This window comes from Phascolarctos cinereus, unplaced genomic scaffold (genome assembly GCF_003287225.1).
Source record: "Phascolarctos cinereus isolate Bilbo 61053 unplaced genomic scaffold, phaCin_HiC Scaffold_1;HRSCAF=81, whole genome shotgun sequence".
NCBI classification, from domain to species: Eukaryota; Metazoa; Chordata; class Mammalia; order Diprotodontia; family Phascolarctidae; genus Phascolarctos; species Phascolarctos cinereus.
The window spans coordinates 139,692,644-139,710,684 of NW_027555514.1; the positions used below are offsets into that span (position 1 = coordinate 139,692,644).

Genomic DNA, 18,041 nt, shown 5'->3' on the forward strand with positions numbered 1-18,041 from the left:
CTCTGCCTCTTACACTGGATGCACTGCTTTTTGTAATTTTTATATATTAAAATCTGTCTGACCAGAAATGCCGACCTCCTTGTGCCCCAGTTTGCTCAGCTATACAATGACGTGGTTAGGCCGGACGAGCTCCAGGTCCACCAGCCTGACTGAGCTCCCTTCGGTCCTGGCCGGCCGGTTACAACACAGTTCCTCTAAACACAGGAAAGGTCGGCCTTGAAAACTGGCACGGGCACCAGGGGACCGGGCAGCCGCAGCCGAGAAGGGCGGATGCTCACTAAACGGGGGAGTGTCAAGGCACTCTCGGCCCCATCACGCGCGTCAGCCGTCCGGGAGGCAAGTCTCCCCCAAGCACCTCGAGCCACACGCATTTCACTCCACAACAGAGAGACTTCCAGAACCGGGACGGGAAGGAAGTGGAAACTAGAAGCCGAAGGCCCCGTCTCACGTTACGGCCCCGCTGATTGGCTGAGCCACGCTACGGCCGCTTTGACTTCACTTCCGTAGGGCCCGGCGGGGGCGGGGCGACGGGGTGTTCTGAGCGGCTCACGTTTGGGCGGCTTGTTTGTGTTGGTTACTCAGCTGATTCGGGTGGTGCGCTTGGGGCCGGGCCTGGGCTGACGTCACTGCTCTCTGACGGGTGGAGGGCGAGATGAGACGTTGAGCTCGCTGCCTTCGGCCTGCAGCCGGGTAAGTGGGCCCAGCGGCCTCATTCCCCTTCCCTCGCCTCTCAGGGCCTGTTCATCCCCCAGCTCTGAGGCTTTCGTGACAGCGCTTCGGACCCTGAAGATCCGAAAAGATTTGGAGTGGTCCAGAGGCCCCCTCCCCCTTCCTTACCCGCCCGCCGCCCTGGGTTGTGTTTGGGTTTTACTGTCTCCACCCACTCCCTTCCCTCCCTCCGACCCTCTTCCTACCCTTTCCTGAGCTCTGACAAGTCTTGAACTGTTCACCGGGGTCCAGGTTTCCGTTCTTCCTGAGCCTGCGCGGGTCCAGGGTGCATAGTTGGGCCCTTTAATCTGGTGGTGTAGACACTTCTTGGTGTCTGTGTCGAGGTAATATTCGTCCCCAGAGTCCTTCCTTCCTTGTCCTCAACTCCCACCCCCAGCTGCTGTTCCAGTAAGCTCTGCTTCTTGCTTTTTTGTGTAAATTGTGCTAGTTGTAGGATTTTCTGTCTGTCTTTAATATGTGTATGCAGTTTTAGGAGCTTAAAATCCCCCTAAAATTTTTGTGACACCGTGTGTTTGTGAGTGTATACACAGCGATATTAAGATCTATAGGTCTAAAGAGATTTGTAGATCTTCGTATCAGTGTATATCTATAGATCTATAGAGAATTCTCTAGAGGAGCTGGAAGGGCATGGGGTGGGGAGGTGGTGGAGAGACTAAGATTTGAGAGAGACAGAGAGAGGGAATGATCATCAGTTGTTGCTGCAAGTAACCTAGTATCGAAATAGGATGATGGCATTAAACCAAAGAAAGAAGTGACTTCCAGGAAAAAGGAAAAAAAAAACAATGAAGAGGTGTAGAACAGGTTTGCAGAAGAACAGAGGGTAGAACATGATATCGTTATTACTTGGTAATTCTTAAAATAGTGTATGTTTTATCTTCTGGTTGATAAACACAAGGAGAAAGATAATTGAATATAAAAACAAAAATGTTAAAACTTGCCACCTATATGAGGAAGGCAAGCTAATTAACCTCTCTGGGCCTCAGTTTTCTCATTTTTAAAAAGAAGTGGTTGGAGCAGATCTCATCTAAGGACCCTTCTCTCTGTAAATCTGTGATCTTATGGACCTATGGAAGTTTGTAATTTTTAGCCATTACTGCTGTACTAGAAATCTTTTTGAAAGTATGTAAGGAACTGAGGTAATAAAAAAAAATCTTTATTTCCCCATGGCACTTGATTTACACCTTTTCTAATCATGTGGTCCCTTGCTTTTGAAAACAACTTATACTTGCAGTATGGTCATTTTTTGTCTTAAGAATATCATAAGATTTAGAACTGGAAGGGACATCAGAGTTTACTCATCTGGTCTAACCTCTTCACTTTATACATATGGAAACTTCTCTGGATCACAGAGTTATTGTGAAGACCAAGGTCAGAAAAGTATTAAGTAACAGAGTCATTTTGGAACCCAAGTTCTCTGATTCCAAATACAGTGCTCTCTCTACTGAACTCTGCTGCTTCTAACCCTAAATAGTTTTAATATCTTTATGGTGTATGAAATGCCAGATTAAACACCCTGTAGATTACTGCTTTTTCTTCAACAGGGTTAAATGGAATTGTGAACTTCAGTAGAAGCTACAGCCTAATGACAAACGCTTTCATATATAAAGACGATACAACTGACATGCACTTTGAGTTCTTTTTTCTGGAATTGTAGGAAAATTTATACTGATCCATCTATTTTTCAACTTGTGACAGCACATCTTGGTGCTGGTGGTGGGCCTTAATCCTGCTCTACTTTCATTGATTTCATTTTCTTATTCCATGAAGGGCAGGTAGGGGGCGCAATGGATAGCATTCTAGGCCTGGAGTCAGGAAGACTCATCTTCCTGCACTCAGATCCATCCTCAGTTTCTTACTTAGCTGTGTAACCCCTGGATAAGTCACTTAACTCTGTTTGCCGCAGTTTCCTCATCTGTAAAATGAGCTGGAGAAGGAAATGGCAAGCCACTTTAGTGTCTTTGCCAAGAAAACCCCAGATAGGGTCACAAAGAGTCAGACAGGACTAAACAACAACACTCATTCCTTGAATTTCCCTACTTTTGTTTTTGTTACAATGCTTTTTCTAGATTTTCTTGCCTCTGACTTTCTTCTTTCTCCCTTTGTATTCCTGTGGATGCACGGTTCTCTGTCTTTCTTTATGTCTGTATTCATTCCATTGTAAGTTGATGACTTTAAGTCATTACTTCTTTGTGGATGAGACCCAAATGTACACATCTAGCCCTTATTTCTTATTCTCAGCTTTATGTGGTACTGACTACAAAACACCTCCTTCTTTTTCTTCCACATTTGTATGGCATTTTATGTTATACAAAGCACATTCTTCACAGTACCCTTATGAATTAGTAGGTTGAAAGATACACTTGTATCTTAATAAGTGTATCCAAAATTAAACGTCATTTCTCTTTCTATTCTTCAAATTGACCTCCTTTCCTAACTTGTCTCCGACAGTAGTAATGCAGTTCTTTCACTGTCCCTGACTAGAAACCTTGGGATTATCTTTATCACATCTCACTCTTTTATCCTCTGTATACACTAAGTGTTTCTTCAGAACAACTCTGGATAAGCCATTTCTTTTCCATTCCATTAAAATTCTTTATTGCAGGGATGGTTAATGAGCATTTAAGAAAGGAAGTAATGATTACTTAAAGACAGCATGACTTCATTAAGAATTGGTTATGACATACTGAGTTCATTTTTTGAGAGGCAACATAGTTTAGTGCAAAGAGTCCTGTGTTTGGAGTCATGGAACCTTGGTTCAAATCATAGGATCATAGATTGAAAATGGGAGAGACTTTAGCAGACATCTTGTCCAGCCTTGTGGGACATTTGTTGGATTAAAGAGTATGAATAATTCATTGACCTTTTGGCAAAGCATTTAGCAAAGGCTTTCATGGTGTTGTTGTGGACAAGATGGAGAGAAGTAGGCTAAATAGCAACAGTATTGGAGTGGAAAGAGTACTCATTGAAATCAGAGGACCTGAGTTCAAATCTTATCTCTGAAACAATGTCATATAACCATGAACCAGTCTGTTAATCTCCCTCTGCCTCACTCTCCTCCTTTGAAGTCCCTTCCAGTTCAAAAGCTATTATATATGATCCAGTGATTTAGAATTGGTTGATTGACTATACACAAAATACCCTCCATTCTGCCTGTATAAACCCTACAAGTTCTTCATGACCTAGCTTCAAAGTATCTATGAAACATTCTCTAACTTGTCAAGGTTATCCCGATTTGTTTTCTGAACTTTCCTTACAACTACAGCATATGGTACACAATTTGGTACTTAATTATTCTTCAGTTGTTTCATGTATGTCAGTGTTGTCCACCTAACAAGATTCTAAACAAGAACTCATGTCTCTTGTTTCCTCTGTAAAACCCACAGCACTGTGAAGCACGTGGTAGAGGCTCAATAAATACTAATTTTCATTACCACATCCAGGCAGAGAGCTAAAATGGCTCAAACTTTGTAATCCTGGCTTCAGGTTATCTTCCTTTCTCCCATTTCTCTTCTCCCATTCTTACAAACCATGGGGAGAGGGCATTGTTGAACAGATCTAAATGAATAAGTTATACACTTGCTTTTTAAATGTTTAGTAGAATGAAGATAAGCTTATCTTTAAAAACAACACAAAAACTAGAAGGGATTTTCCCAGTTGTCTAGGTATTTTACTTAGTCCCTACTCTGTGTTAAGCTTTGGATACAAAAATCTAAGATAAAAGTTCTACTGTTAAAAAGTTTACAATGTAGTTAAAGGGATAAAACTATCATGTGTGAGATAGCAGCATCTACTTATATATTAAATTATGTGGGCTAGGAGAACTAATCTGTTGAAAAGCTCCCAAAAGTTTTTGTCTAGTTGAACTTGTACTGAGCTTCACTGTCCTGACTGCTGGATTCATTCCCGTAAGCTAAAAGGCTGCGTGAGCCACAATAAACATTTTTTATTCCGTTTCCTTGAGGCAGATTGCCTGAATTTAATTCAAAGACTGTATTTTTTTTTATCATTCTCATTCTTAAAATTTTAACTTACCTTCTATTTTTTTTGTGTGTGTTGCCATTTCAGGTAAGACTATGAATTGTGGCGTTTTTTAAATGAAGCATTCAGGAGTGAAGTGAAAGAAAGCCATAACATATGGGAAATAAAAATCTCTTAAGTAATGTCCATTCATTTGACTTTAGATATACATATTTATCTCCTTAGTAATGCAAGAAGCCTTTGTGAGAAACAGAAGTAAGCCACTATATCTCTTGTGCATACCTAAATATTATTGGAAGATAAGCTACATCAGTCAGCAAAGAAGTTTCCATACAAGCAAAACAAGATATAAATGTACCAAAAGTCACACATTTGTTTGTAGTAAACACTGTCATAATCCATACAACCATGATTTACACATTGGAGTTTTAAAACTTAGAACTTCTGCACCCAAGGGACTAACAAAAGTGAATATTCATATGTCCCGTATTAAAAACACCTTGGACTCTGTTTCAAAAGCTGTTTTTGGCAATCAGAATGAAATGTTTTCACGTTTCTCTAGATTCAAACCAGGAATATTGAGGAAAAAATCAGAAGATGACATAGTAAACCAGAAAAGTGTTAAACAAGCTTCTGGTACTAACACTCTGAATGATTCCAGTGGCAATAAAATAAAGAGCCCTTTTCCAGAAGGCAAAATCTCAGACCCTTCTTTGGAAAGCCCAGCAAAAATCGACCCAGTTTTAGAGAAAGATCTAGAAGACAATAAAAAAAACATTTATTATACAAACTATATAATTACAAAATTTGAAGAATCATTATATTTTTTATCAAGTTATATAAATTCATACTTTACAAATGTGACTGAAAGAAGTGAAAATAACCGTATGCAGCAGGATACAGAGATGAAAGTGGGAAAGAATGAAGCTGAAATTAGACAGAGTCCTCCTAAGGAAGTAGTTCAACTTAAAGAGAAGGGGACGGATTCACAGTTTCTTTCAGCTACTGTAGGTCACCCTGAGGAACTCACTGGGGCATCTGATGCTCTTCCAGTTTCTGTTAAACAGAGCTTTGCCAAATTTCTTGCACGACCTACTGACAGTGTACAAGCACTTGTGGGTGGTTACATTGTTGGACTTGTACCCAAATTAAAGGCTGATTCGAAACATCATTCGGAAGAATTTCAAGGAGGCGACCCAGCTGAGGAGACTCACAAGAAAGAAAAACAAGATGAAGAGAAAAGACGGTTATATCTTCAACGAGAAAAAGGCAAGGCTTCCTTGTAGTTAGCTTTAACTTTTTTTGATATTTGTCTGACTTGGGATTTTCTCTATTTTCCTGGTTTTTCTTAAGATTTAATATTTTTCCATCTTGCCAGAGTTATTGATTTCTCTTTCTATATATTTTATAGATTATTGAAAGGGTGAGTATAGATAACAGAACCCGGGCTTTAGTTCAAGCATTAAGAAGAACGACTGACCATAAACTCTGTATTACCAGGATTGAAGAAATAACTTTTCATCTCCTAGCATTTCCTGAAGCAAAAGCACTAGCTGTCAAGGTGAGTTTTTTTTTTTTAATACAAGCTCTCAAAGAGTGGGATTCTCATTTTTTTGGATTGTGAGCTCTGACTCCCGAGCCAAGAAGCAGCTCTTGAGAACACTAAATTATTAGTATATATTCATTACACATATATCAATTAAGATGAAAATTATAATTCCCTTCTCATTACTTTAAGTACTACATATTAATTGCAAAGTTACTCTATCCATTTATTGATAAATGTTACCTTATTGGTACTAAATAAGCTTTACACATAAAAAGTGAAAGGTTTTTCTTGACATCTGTTGGTTGGCTTACCCAATACTTAACATTTTATTCTTTAGAACATTAAAAAAATCATAAATTTATCAACAAAAATTATCAAATAAACATAAAAAATAAGAGGCAAAATGAAAGCCTCCCCCTCCCCCACTTCTTTTAATGAGGCAAAGCCAAAAGAATTAACAGGTAGATAAAATGTTTTTGTTCTATGTTCTTTTCCTTGCCTGTCCAAAATTCTGTGACTTTTGGGCCTAGTTACCTTCCTCCTTTCTTTTACTCTCAGTGTATGGACAGTTCTAGTTCTTCAGACTTTTCATCACCTTCATACAAATATTCCGTATTTCCTTATTTTATATTTATTTTTTCTGGTAGCATAATATTGTTCCATTAACATACCATAATTTATTTAGCTATTTGTCAGTTGTTTGAATATAGGCTGTTTCCATTTCTTTTCCTATTATTACAGATAGAGCAGCTATGAATATTGTTCAATAGACAGATATTTCAGTTATACTTTTGGGATAGAACCTAACAATGAAATCACTGAATTAAAATATTTTGAGTGGTCTGCAATCCCATCAACACTGTCTTAGAGTGTCTGTCTCCCTACAGCTCTATCAGCATTGCTGATCTTAATCTGGTAGAGTCACTCAGCTTTCTTCTCTGGGGTTTTTCAACATTCCATTGTTTTTTTCGGCTTTCTCAACTGTAAAATGAGAATAATGTGGATAAATCTAAGTGGATTGGTCTGCTGTATGAAGTATTCTATATATACAAAATGGAACAATTGAATCTTTATCATTATAATAACATTTTGTGATATGTGTCATATATTTCCTAAGCAGAGTTTTTGTTAAAATTACAACAAGCGTGTTGGTTAGTATTTTCATCAGTTTGTGAAACTGAAGTTGAAGATGAACAGTGATTTGGGCATTCTCAGTCTTACCTAATGTTACCAGGATTCAGGTACATTCTGTTTTAGATGGCAACTGCCTCATTGGATGTTATTTATTCTTATGCAAGTATTCAAGTTCTTATTATTAAAAGAAGCTTATTTTTCATTAGGTTTTAATACTTAGTTATCACAAAGGCTGTTTCTTCATTTAGTGGTTTGGGGAGGCTACTGTATTCCCTATACCATTAGTTTGGTGATTGTTCATTTCTTTAGTCATGTCTGACTCTTTATAACCCCTTTTGAGGGTTTTCTTTGGAAAGGTACTGGACTTGTTTGCCATTTCCTTCTTCAGCTCTTTTTACAGATGAGGAACTGAGGCAAACAGGGTTAAGTGACTTTCCCAGGGTCATATAGCTAATAAGTATCTGAGGCCAGATTTAAGCTCACAAAGGTGAGTCTTCCTGACTTCAGGCTTGGCACCCCATCCACTGTACCATCTTGCAGCCTTTTATACTAGTAGTATCAAATTCAAATAAAAATGGAGACCACTAAACTGTACATAAAGATCCCTGCAGATGCATATTGACTTAGAAAACCACGTTAGCATTATCTGTGTTTTACTGTATTTTTATTTATTTTGTTAAATATGTCACAATTACATTTTAATCTGGTTTGGGCCTTACCTAGGAGTATTATGGGCCTCTCTGGGTTTTTGAAACCTCTGCCTTACGCAGTTTTATTTACAGGTCTGAGAATGTAAACTTGAGTTACTGAATAGCAGTGAAAAAAGATTTCAGAATCTTAAATCCCAAAGTGAATTTAAACCTCTGAACTCTAAACTGAACCATCTTACATTCTGCTTTTCTGAGATTTTCTTAATTTGTTAACAAAATTTTTTTCATTTGGTCTGATCAGAAATTCATTATTAAATCTCCTAGACTGTTACAAATATAGATCTTGTAGTTTTATTTCTACATTTAAAAGCAATTAATATTTTATTCCTGAGTATTATTTTGAAGCAGTATTTGTCTTTTTTCCTCTGATAGCGATTATTGCAAAGAACTAGTTAAATGCACAAGGACTATTTTTTACTTTTTCTTTCACTTAGCAATTCACATTGTAGGGACTTTTATAGGTGGCTATTAAATTAAACAGATAATGTTCTGTTAAGATTTTGTCATAATTCTTCTGGGAAGATTTTATATAATCTATTTTAGGTCCCTGCATTTTCTTTAACCTAACAAAGAAAAGTTTTTACTTGAGGTTGATGTGAGCTTTATAAAGATTATGTAAGTGATATAATTTTTAAACAAAATATTGATACGAGATTCTTGAAAACATGATACAAACTTTTCACTCTTGCATTTTAAAATTCATGAAACATATCTTCTCTACAGGAAAAACTTGTTCCATACTTACTACGACTAAGACAAGTTAAGGATGAAGCTCTTCAAGCTACTATTAGGGAAAATTTGGCTTTAATTGGCTATACAGATCCAGTGAAAGGAAGAGGAATTCGTATTCTCACAATTGATGGTGGAGGAATAAGGTAGGACTGGGAAAAAATTTAATGCATTAGTTTAGAGTTCAACTTAACTTCATGGAAATTGAACTACCTGATTCTTTAGTTAGAAAAATCAAACATAATTGCATTACATTGTTATAAAATCAAACTCAGGTTTGTGATCTTACTAAAATAGTTTTTCATAAAGGAAATCAATTTTTGCTTAAATTCTTTGTTTCTTATTTTAAAAGATACTTTGGCACAAAACTAAGATTTATTTAAAACACAGGTGGGATGGATCATCCACATTCTTTTTGTTGGAACCTCACACCTCTCACTTGGACACGTGCTGTCTACTTGCTCTCCGAGTTGTCTTACTCATTCTGTCCTGCCCTTACACAGCAGATCTAGGTTCCCATAGATTACCACGAGGTTATCTTCAAATTCTCTCAAGGTCCTATGTGTAACCCTGTTGTGGGGAAATATGCTCCCCTGACTCACCACTCTAGCTCATCAGGTAGTTGGTGTAGTGGATAGAATGTTGGACTTGGAGTCAGGAAAACTTAAATTTGAATCCTACCTTACTGTCTTTGTAACTTTGGGCAAGTCACTTACCCTCTCAGTCTCAGTTTCCTCCTCTGTAAAATGGGTATAGTAATACCTGTTTCAGGGTAGCAGTAAGGATCAAATGTGATAATGTGAAAAGTGCTTTGTAAACATTAAAACACTATATAAATGATAGCTATTTTTATTAATAAGAATGATGGCAATTATTTTTCTCATCTCCCCATCAATGTGTTTCTATTTACACAAACTAGTCATTCATCAGGATGACACTTTTAGATCATAAATAAGATTATTTACTTAGCAATACATTTTTTAAAAAATCATAGATTCTCATATAATGATAACTAGCATTTATATAGCACTTTAAGCAATATAACAAGCAAGTGCACAAATAGTAAGCCACAATCCACACATAAACCTGCCTAACAATCTCCCATTAGTGCAGTCATTGACTGTGATAGCTAGACAAACACAAAGAACCTGGAAGGTAGACACATGAAAGAAGAAAACCTTCATGGGCTCAAGGTGACTCCTGACCACAGGCTTCAGTGTTATTGGTCAGTTCAGGAATAGCTGCATTACATGAAAACTACTCAATACTTTGTCTTTCAACCCTCACTGCTCTTTAACTGGGCAAATCCTTCTCTCTTTTATGCTGGAATGTGCATTTTTAAGTTCTGTCATATCACAAGCTCCCTTAAAAGAGGTTTAGAAAGTGTTATACAACATAGAACAGCCCACCCAAATCTTCACTTACCAGGTTGCTTTGTTGTCCAGTCAGAACAGAGCTCAGGTTGATTCTCTAGGCAAGGCAAAACTAGCCTAGCCAACTCATCTTATACAGCAAAGTATAACTTTCTGCTTTTCCCTCTTGAACCGGGAGAGGGGAAGGGGTGCAAAAAAGGGCAACATGCAATTCTGAGGAGCTTTACCACTCAAGGTACTTGAAGATCAATACCTGAACAGTCTGGCTTCATTCAGCCATCATGAAATCATGAAATTGAAGCCTTCTTTCAGCTGACTGCTTCCTGCTTCCCTTGGTTATCTCTTCACACACACAGGTCTGATGGAACTGCTTTTCCAACTCCCAGCTATTATTTTCTTTTCTATCAGACTCTTCAGTCTTAAGCTTTAGCATATTTTATATTCTGATGCCTTAAATCAGAACCTCCTGACTCTCATTGACTTCCCCTTTGAAATAAATAGTCCTTCTTAAATCATACTGCAGTCTCTAAATATTTATGATTCCCCACTTTTAAAATTTTACCCTCATAAGTAGTAAAATAGTTATGTGCAGATGAGCCAAGTTATCATAATGCTCTGTAGGGTCTAGAGGTCTCATTTGGTCCAACAACATATTTTTTATTCTTGAACCGTTTCTTCAAACTTTGATATTTCCAGTTTTTCATACATGAAAGTTGTTTTTCTGTTCCTTCAAATCTTCTAACTGTTCACATGTAAGCAAGGCATTATCTGATATCTTTCATAAAGTGACTTAAGTCTTTATTTAACAGTTCTTTTTTGTTTGTTTAAAACGTTTCAAATCCCTCCTGAAAACTGTTTTTTCATTCACTTATTTTTAGCAATTTTAATTAAACAAAAGTCCCTTCCCCAATTATTTCAGGCATGAAAATGTTCATTTGTAAGAGGGGCAATATCTTATATACTTTAATAAAAGTACTTTTTCTGCCCTTTCCAAAACTAAAAACTGTTCCGTACAAAAATGGCGTAATGTATTCATTATCCCTTAATATTCAGATTTTAATGAAGTTAATTTTCTTTGTAATATATTACATGAATCTGTCAAACATAAGAATCTTGAAATTCTTGAAAATCTTTTAACATTGTAGCATATTTGTTCTGTTTTAATCCTTCACATCAGTCAATCAAGTAGTGAGTACCCAATGTGTGTGTAGTCCCATGTTAGGTGCTATGGAAGATACAGAAGCTTCCTGAAGATATTTTTAGACATAATACTAACATATGAGTAACAATGCTAAGCAATCGGGACTATTAAAGTTTGGAATTGTGTAATACAGAGAGATTACTTATTGGTTATTGTTGTTGGAGCATATTAGATAGATCAGTGAGGGCTGAACTTGTCAAGGAAGACTTCATGGACCTCAAGGGATGAGTAAGTTTTATATAGGTGGAGAGAAAGGATGGAGGATATTACAGTAGAGAACAGTATGAATAAATGCATAGATGTTTGAATGTTAGGGTTTTTATATTTTTGGAATAAGTAAGGGCGCTGACCTCACTGGAGAATGGAAGCACATGTTATAACGTCTTAGGAAATAAGGTGGTGTAAGTAAGATGAGACTTAAAAGATGAAAGTTACTGAAGTCTAAGCAGAAGTTTGAACTTAATGTAGTTGGAAGTAAGGAATCATTGGAGGATTTTTTTAAACGAAAGGGATGTATTGAAAGATTGAATTGAATACATTGAAAGATGTATTTTAAAAATTAGATTGTCATGAACTGCCTCTTTTCTTGTACTCTCAGTCCTCCTGTCTTCTAGACAGATATATCTGATCACCTATAGGTCAGGCTTGTACATTATCAGAGAGTGGTTCTGGCCCTGAACTGAAATAAATAGTCCCTATGTTAGAAGATAATTGGTTCTGATGCCTTGTGCCCATTATTTTACTCCTTTAGATCGTGACTTATTGCTTAGACTATTCATCCTGAATTGATGATCTTTGTTATACAAACTTCCTGATTAGAGAACCTTTATTCTTTTGTCTCCTGTTCTAGATTCCTAATTCTTGCTGCTTTGTTTTCCTGGATTTAACTACTTGTCTTCCTGTGTCTTTAGTAACTGCTTATTCTTTCCTACCTTAACTTTCTTCTTTATACTTGGTCAAACCCCCTTTCTACCCCACCCCCCCCCATCTCTCACCCACCCCCATTTATGGTGCTTGGTAATGTCCCTTCTGCCTAGTTAAACTTCTGGTTCTGGCCTCATCCTGGTCTGTTGCTGCCCAAATCCTGCTATGATAGCATAATAGAGGATAAATTGGAATTATGAGGAGACCCAAGCAGGAAATTATATCAGTATCCAAGCACAAGGTGATAGGATTGCGGACCCAGCCACTGAATGCTAACTGTATAGCAGGTTTTTCTACAAATTTAGCTATTAAAAATTGGATTATTTTAGTAGCTTCTATGAGATTTAAAAAGGAATAACTTGTTACAAATGCTGAATTACACATCCTTGAAAAATGTACTTCTGCTCGTTTACATATTATTATGTTATGATTAACATGTTAGAATAAATTGGAAATGCTTTTCTGGGAAACTTGAACTGAAAGACATGTAAGTTGTATAGAGTTTTTATTCAATTTAAGTCCTTTTTCTGTAAAGCAAACTTTTTAATTATATTTTTCTCTAAACTTTGTTACAGAGGTATGGTTGCTCTTCAGAGTCTTCGAAAAATAGTTGAACTTACTCAACAGCCAGTTCATCAACTTTTTGACTATATTTGTGGTGTAAGCACAGGTAATTGATATTGCAAATGATATATGGCATTAATCCATTTGAAGAGAATAATAAAATAAATAGTTTTTGAAGAGAAATCCATTTGATAACTGCTATTTTTCTCAACTTTCAGGTTTCAAATTTAAATATTCTTGCTGTTTTGCAGAGAATTAATCTCTCAGTCAAATATTGAATGTTATTGAATATGACTTAAGAGGGCATTCTTTGGATATTTTGTAAAATTTCAGAAATCCTTATTATTGAAATGTATTTCTCACTGTAAAATATGAATTACTATATTGTGCTATATTCACTTGCTAAAAAAAGTAAAGCACTGTGATTAAAGAACAAACTATTTGGTTGCAATATAGCATGGTTCAAATCAAAGTGGTGCATATTAATCTATGTTAATTGAGGGTAGCATTAAAAAATTGTGAATAACCAAAAAAAGCAGATAATCCAAAAGCATCTTTTTCTTCTCTGAGCATTACATAATTCATTTGATAATCAATTTACCTTTTTAATTAGGTTTTTAAATAGGCAAATGTTAAAAATGTGCTTAAGTGCAAAGTTGAGTTAACAGTGCAAAAAAATACTAGGATTTAATTTTATAATCAGCTCTTGCTTATCTGAAATTGCATTGTGGTTAAACTATACAAATGTAAAATTGGATTCTCTCTGCGTCCCCTTACCCCAATCTAGTATATTTTTCAGGGTTCCTTTCCTTCTTTTCCTTGATTTACATTGCAACTGTGTTCTAATTTCATTTTTTTTTTAAGACTGGCAAAATGGCAGTCTATATCAGAGTCCTTTTAAAATACTTAAGTATATTTGGGAATATCAACATCATGTTAACAGGAAATTAGAGGTAGATAAGACTCATTCAGAATTACCTTGTGTGTTCTGTTAGGGATTGTTTCTTATACAGTGAGGAGAAAACTTGCACTTGAGATCTAGATTGAGAAATGGAAGGCTTTGCTTTGGGGTTATGGGGAATACATTTCATAGTCAATATTAAGCATCTGTCTTATAATTTTTAAGTTGCAGTTGGATGGAATCATAGGGTTTTTTTTGTAATACCTCAGGTAGGGAACATTCTTACTATTAAGTAGCTTTATGATTTACTTCTGTTCTTTACCACATAGGCAGCTAAGTAGTACGGTAGATAGGGCACAGGACCTAGAGTCAAGAAGACTTCAGTTCAAATTGGGCTTTAGACACTTATTAGCTATGTGAGCCTGGGCAAGTCACTTAACCTCTGTCACTTCAGTTTTCTCATCTTTAAAATAGGGATAATAATAGCACCTACCTCCCAGAATTTTTGTGACAATAATGAAATAATATTTGTAAACTGCTAAGCATGGTGCCTGGCACACAGGAGGTATTATATAAATGTTAGCTATTATTGTTGTTATTATTTTTGACTTATTTTTCTCTTTTCCTTTTTTTTTTTTGTACTCTGCTGTCATTCTTTTCCTTCTTTTCTTTATCCCCAGATCTACCAGTGATACCCACAGATATCACTTAACCTCACAGGTGATGTTCAGGGCTAATTAGATTGATCACCTTGATTAAGTACCTTATTTTTGGGTTTGATACTTCCACCATACTCTTTCTTAGACCAAATCTTAAATCTTGTGTTCAATTTTGGGTATCATATTTTAGGAATAAAGGTCATGGATAAAAGGGAGGCTATTCAGAGAAGGGAGATTAGGATTAGTGAAGGCCTTCAGATCATACTGAAAGATTCTGAGTTTTTAGCCTGGAGAAGCAATGATTTGGTGAGGAGGGAGGAAAGGACAGGAGAGGAAGGTGGTAGACATGACAGCTTTCTTCAAGTATCTGAGTGGCTTTCACGTGAAATAGGGATTAAATTTGTTCTGCTTGGCCCTAGAGGGCAGAACTAAAACTTAAGTGGTAGGAGTTGGAAAGTAACAAATTTGGGTTTGACGTAAGGAAAATTTTCCCAACCTCTTATTAGATTCAGCTTAATGGTCTAACTTTTTTGTATCCTTTAACATGTTTACTGGCTCTTCTGCTTTTGTGTTTATAAATTTGATAAGCATGCCCACTGTACTTTTATCCAGGTAGTTCATAAAAAATGTTAAATAGCAGGAAGCCAAACACATATCCCTAGGGCACTCTGTCAGAGGCCTCTTTCCAAGTCGATTCATGACTACTAGTTGTGTCTGACCATTCAAACAGCTTCAGAACTATCATGTAGTCCACATATCCATTTTTTCTACAAGAATAGGGTATGAAATTTTGTAAGCACTTTGCTAAAATCTAGGTCAACTATAGCTATAGTTTCCTTGATCTTCCAATCTAGTAGTTCTAGAAAATGAAGTTAGTCTGGCATGCCTGTTTCTTGATGATGTCATTCTGGCTCTTTGTGATTACTGCTTCCTTTTCTAAATTGCTTACTAACTATTCCTTTAATAAGGCTTCTTTAAATTTTTCCAGGAATCAAAGTGAAGCTTCTTTATAGCTATAGTTTGTCAATTCCATTCTCTTCTCATTTTTGAAAATTGAAACATTTTCCTTCTTTCCTTTCTGTGGCACCTCTCTGTGGTTTTTGAGAGATCACTAACACTAGCTCAGCAGAGCCACCAGTGTTTTTTTTTAGTATCCTAAGATATAGTTCATCAGTACTTAATGACATGCATTCATCAAAGCCATCCAGGTGTTCTTTTCCTCTGTCTTTGGAATCAGCTCCCTGTAAGACTTTTTGATTTCCTTTGGCCAGTGTCAAAATACTTCTTAAAAGAGAAAACAGAAGCAAATTAAGAGTTGATAAATTCTGCCTTATCTCCTTCCGTTGTTCTTTTTATCTTCATTTTCCCCGAATACAGCTTTTAAAAAAACCCCAATAACCCTGGTTTCATTTCCTTAGCTTTCCTCACCAGCCTGAAATCATTGACTTTTAATCTCATATTTTTAGTTCTTTCCATCTACATTGTTGTAGTTATGGTTTTCCTGGTTCTGTGTACTTAACTCTGTATCAGTTCGTATGTTTTCTCATGCTTCTCTGTGTTCTTCATATTCTTTGTTTCTTTTTTAAAAAGTTTGATATCTTTTGTTTTTTCGTCTATATTTCCAACTATTTCCCCTGTACCCTTCCAGAGAGCTATCCCTTAAAATCAAAAATAAAAAGGAGGAAGAAAAAAATTAGCAAAATTAACATATTAATTCATTGTTCCACACCCATGGACTCCTCCACCTCTGCATATCTTTGCTTTGGGTCCAGGCTTATTAATTATAATTTTAAAGCATCCAATGTGGATTGTTTTGTTGTTGTTCTTTCCATTTACATTATTATAGTCTTTGAATATATTGTTTTCCTGGTTTCATGTATTTCATTCTGCATCAGTTAATATCTTTCCATGCATCTGTGAATTCATCATGTTCATTGTCTCATAGAGCATACTAATATTTTGTTACATTCATGTAACATAATTTAATCTTAATAGCATCTATTTTGTTTCTAGTCCTTTACTAGCACAAAAAGTGTTGTTATAAATATTTTTATTTATATGAGGTCTTTCTTTTTGTCATTGACCTTGGAGGATATGGCTAACAGTAGAATCTCTCAAATCAAAGGGTATAGACATTTTAGCTACTCTTCACATAATTTCAACTTGTATTGGATAAAACCATTGTATCCAGTAGTTGGACTAGTTGAAAAGTTCATCAACAATGCAGTACATGCCCACCTTTGTATGGCCTCTCCAATCTTGGCAAAGATGACAAAAGATCAGAATCGTTAATTTGCTGGATGTGACGTGAAACCTCAGGATTTTTATTTGCAGTTCTCATAGTCATGAAACAGAACATTGGTTCAGTATGGTTGTTGTTAATAATTTGAAATTCTTTTGAGAACTGGTCGTATCCATTGACCACTTATCTACTGAGGAATGATTTTTGGTCTTACGTAATAGTTCCATACATATATGTGTGTGTGTGTGTGTGTGTGTGTGTGTGTGTGTGTGTGTGTGTGTGTGTGTATACATATGTATATATATACACACACATATACATACATATATAAATAAAATATATGTATATCTCTTTAATATCAGACTCTTATCAGATATTTTATTAAAAAAGATTTTTTTCCTAGTTGACTGATTCTGTTCTTCTCCCAGTTGGATTAATTTTATTTTTTGCAAAACTTTTCAGCTGTATGTAATCGAAGTGATCTAGTTTATCTTTTGTCCTTCCCTTGATCTCATTTGGTTAAAAATTCACTCACTAGCCATAGCTGTGAAGGATCCATTTCTCTTTCAGTTTTTTTGTAGTATGATCTTTAATATTCGATCATATATTCATTTTGAATTTCTTCTGTACAGTATTGGTCTAAACCTAGAGATGGGCTGGACTTCAGAGTTCATCTGATTCAACACCGTCATACAAAAGAGGAAGCCAAGGCCCAGACGGTTAAAGAGACTTGCCCAAAATTCATTCATCTCCTCTGACTGCAAATCCATGGTTTTTTCCATTGTACCATGACCACTATTACTTTTCTCTTCTTTCTCTGACTTATTGGATGTTTTTTCACTTGATGTCACATATATGTCTGAATCATCATTCATTGTACCACAAGCAGCTACTTTATCATCAGTGGGCCTTGCTCCCTCCTTTTTGAGAATTACTTAGCCCCTGTGGTCTTTCTCCTCATTTCCCCTTCCTTCATGTTTTCTACCCTTTGTCCTTCTGATATAGGTTAATATTCTCCTCTGCCTCTTTAGATCATTTTTCTTCTTTATTTGTACATTTAAGACTTCTTTATTTTTTTAATTGTATTTTTCTCATTTTTGGCAACTTAATGAATACATTAGTTTAAAACTTAGATTTATATGGTAACAATTAGTAGTTTAAGTAAGGATGTTTGTTTGTTTTTTCTTTCCTGTATTACCAGTAACAATGAAAGTGACACAGTTTCTCTAAGTTAATGATAGTGTGTCATAGTTATAACTACTTTCGGAATATAATAACAGTTCAGAGAAAATTTGACCTTATTATGTTAGTTATGGTGACATGATATAACATAGTGTATATATTTAGA

The 18,041-nt window shown here is 36.0% G+C and overlaps 1 protein-coding gene across 1 annotated transcript in view; it reads left to right on the top strand.

Annotated features, from left to right (window-relative positions):
- Positions 1-544: 544 nt before the first annotated feature.
- Positions 545-18,041, top strand: part of PNPLA8 (patatin like domain 8, phospholipase A2) — a 45,046-nt gene continuing 27,549 nt past the window's right edge. Inside the window, exons 1-5 of the mRNA XM_020984628.2 lie at positions 545-690; positions 4,795-5,973; positions 6,117-6,268; positions 8,824-8,975; positions 12,903-12,997. Coding sequence (XP_020840287.1) covers positions 4,935-5,973; positions 6,117-6,268; positions 8,824-8,975; positions 12,903-12,997 — 1,438 coding nt within the window. The 5' untranslated portion in view covers positions 545-690; positions 4,795-4,934. The remainder of the gene's footprint in view (positions 691-4,794; positions 5,974-6,116; positions 6,269-8,823; positions 8,976-12,902; positions 12,998-18,041) is intronic.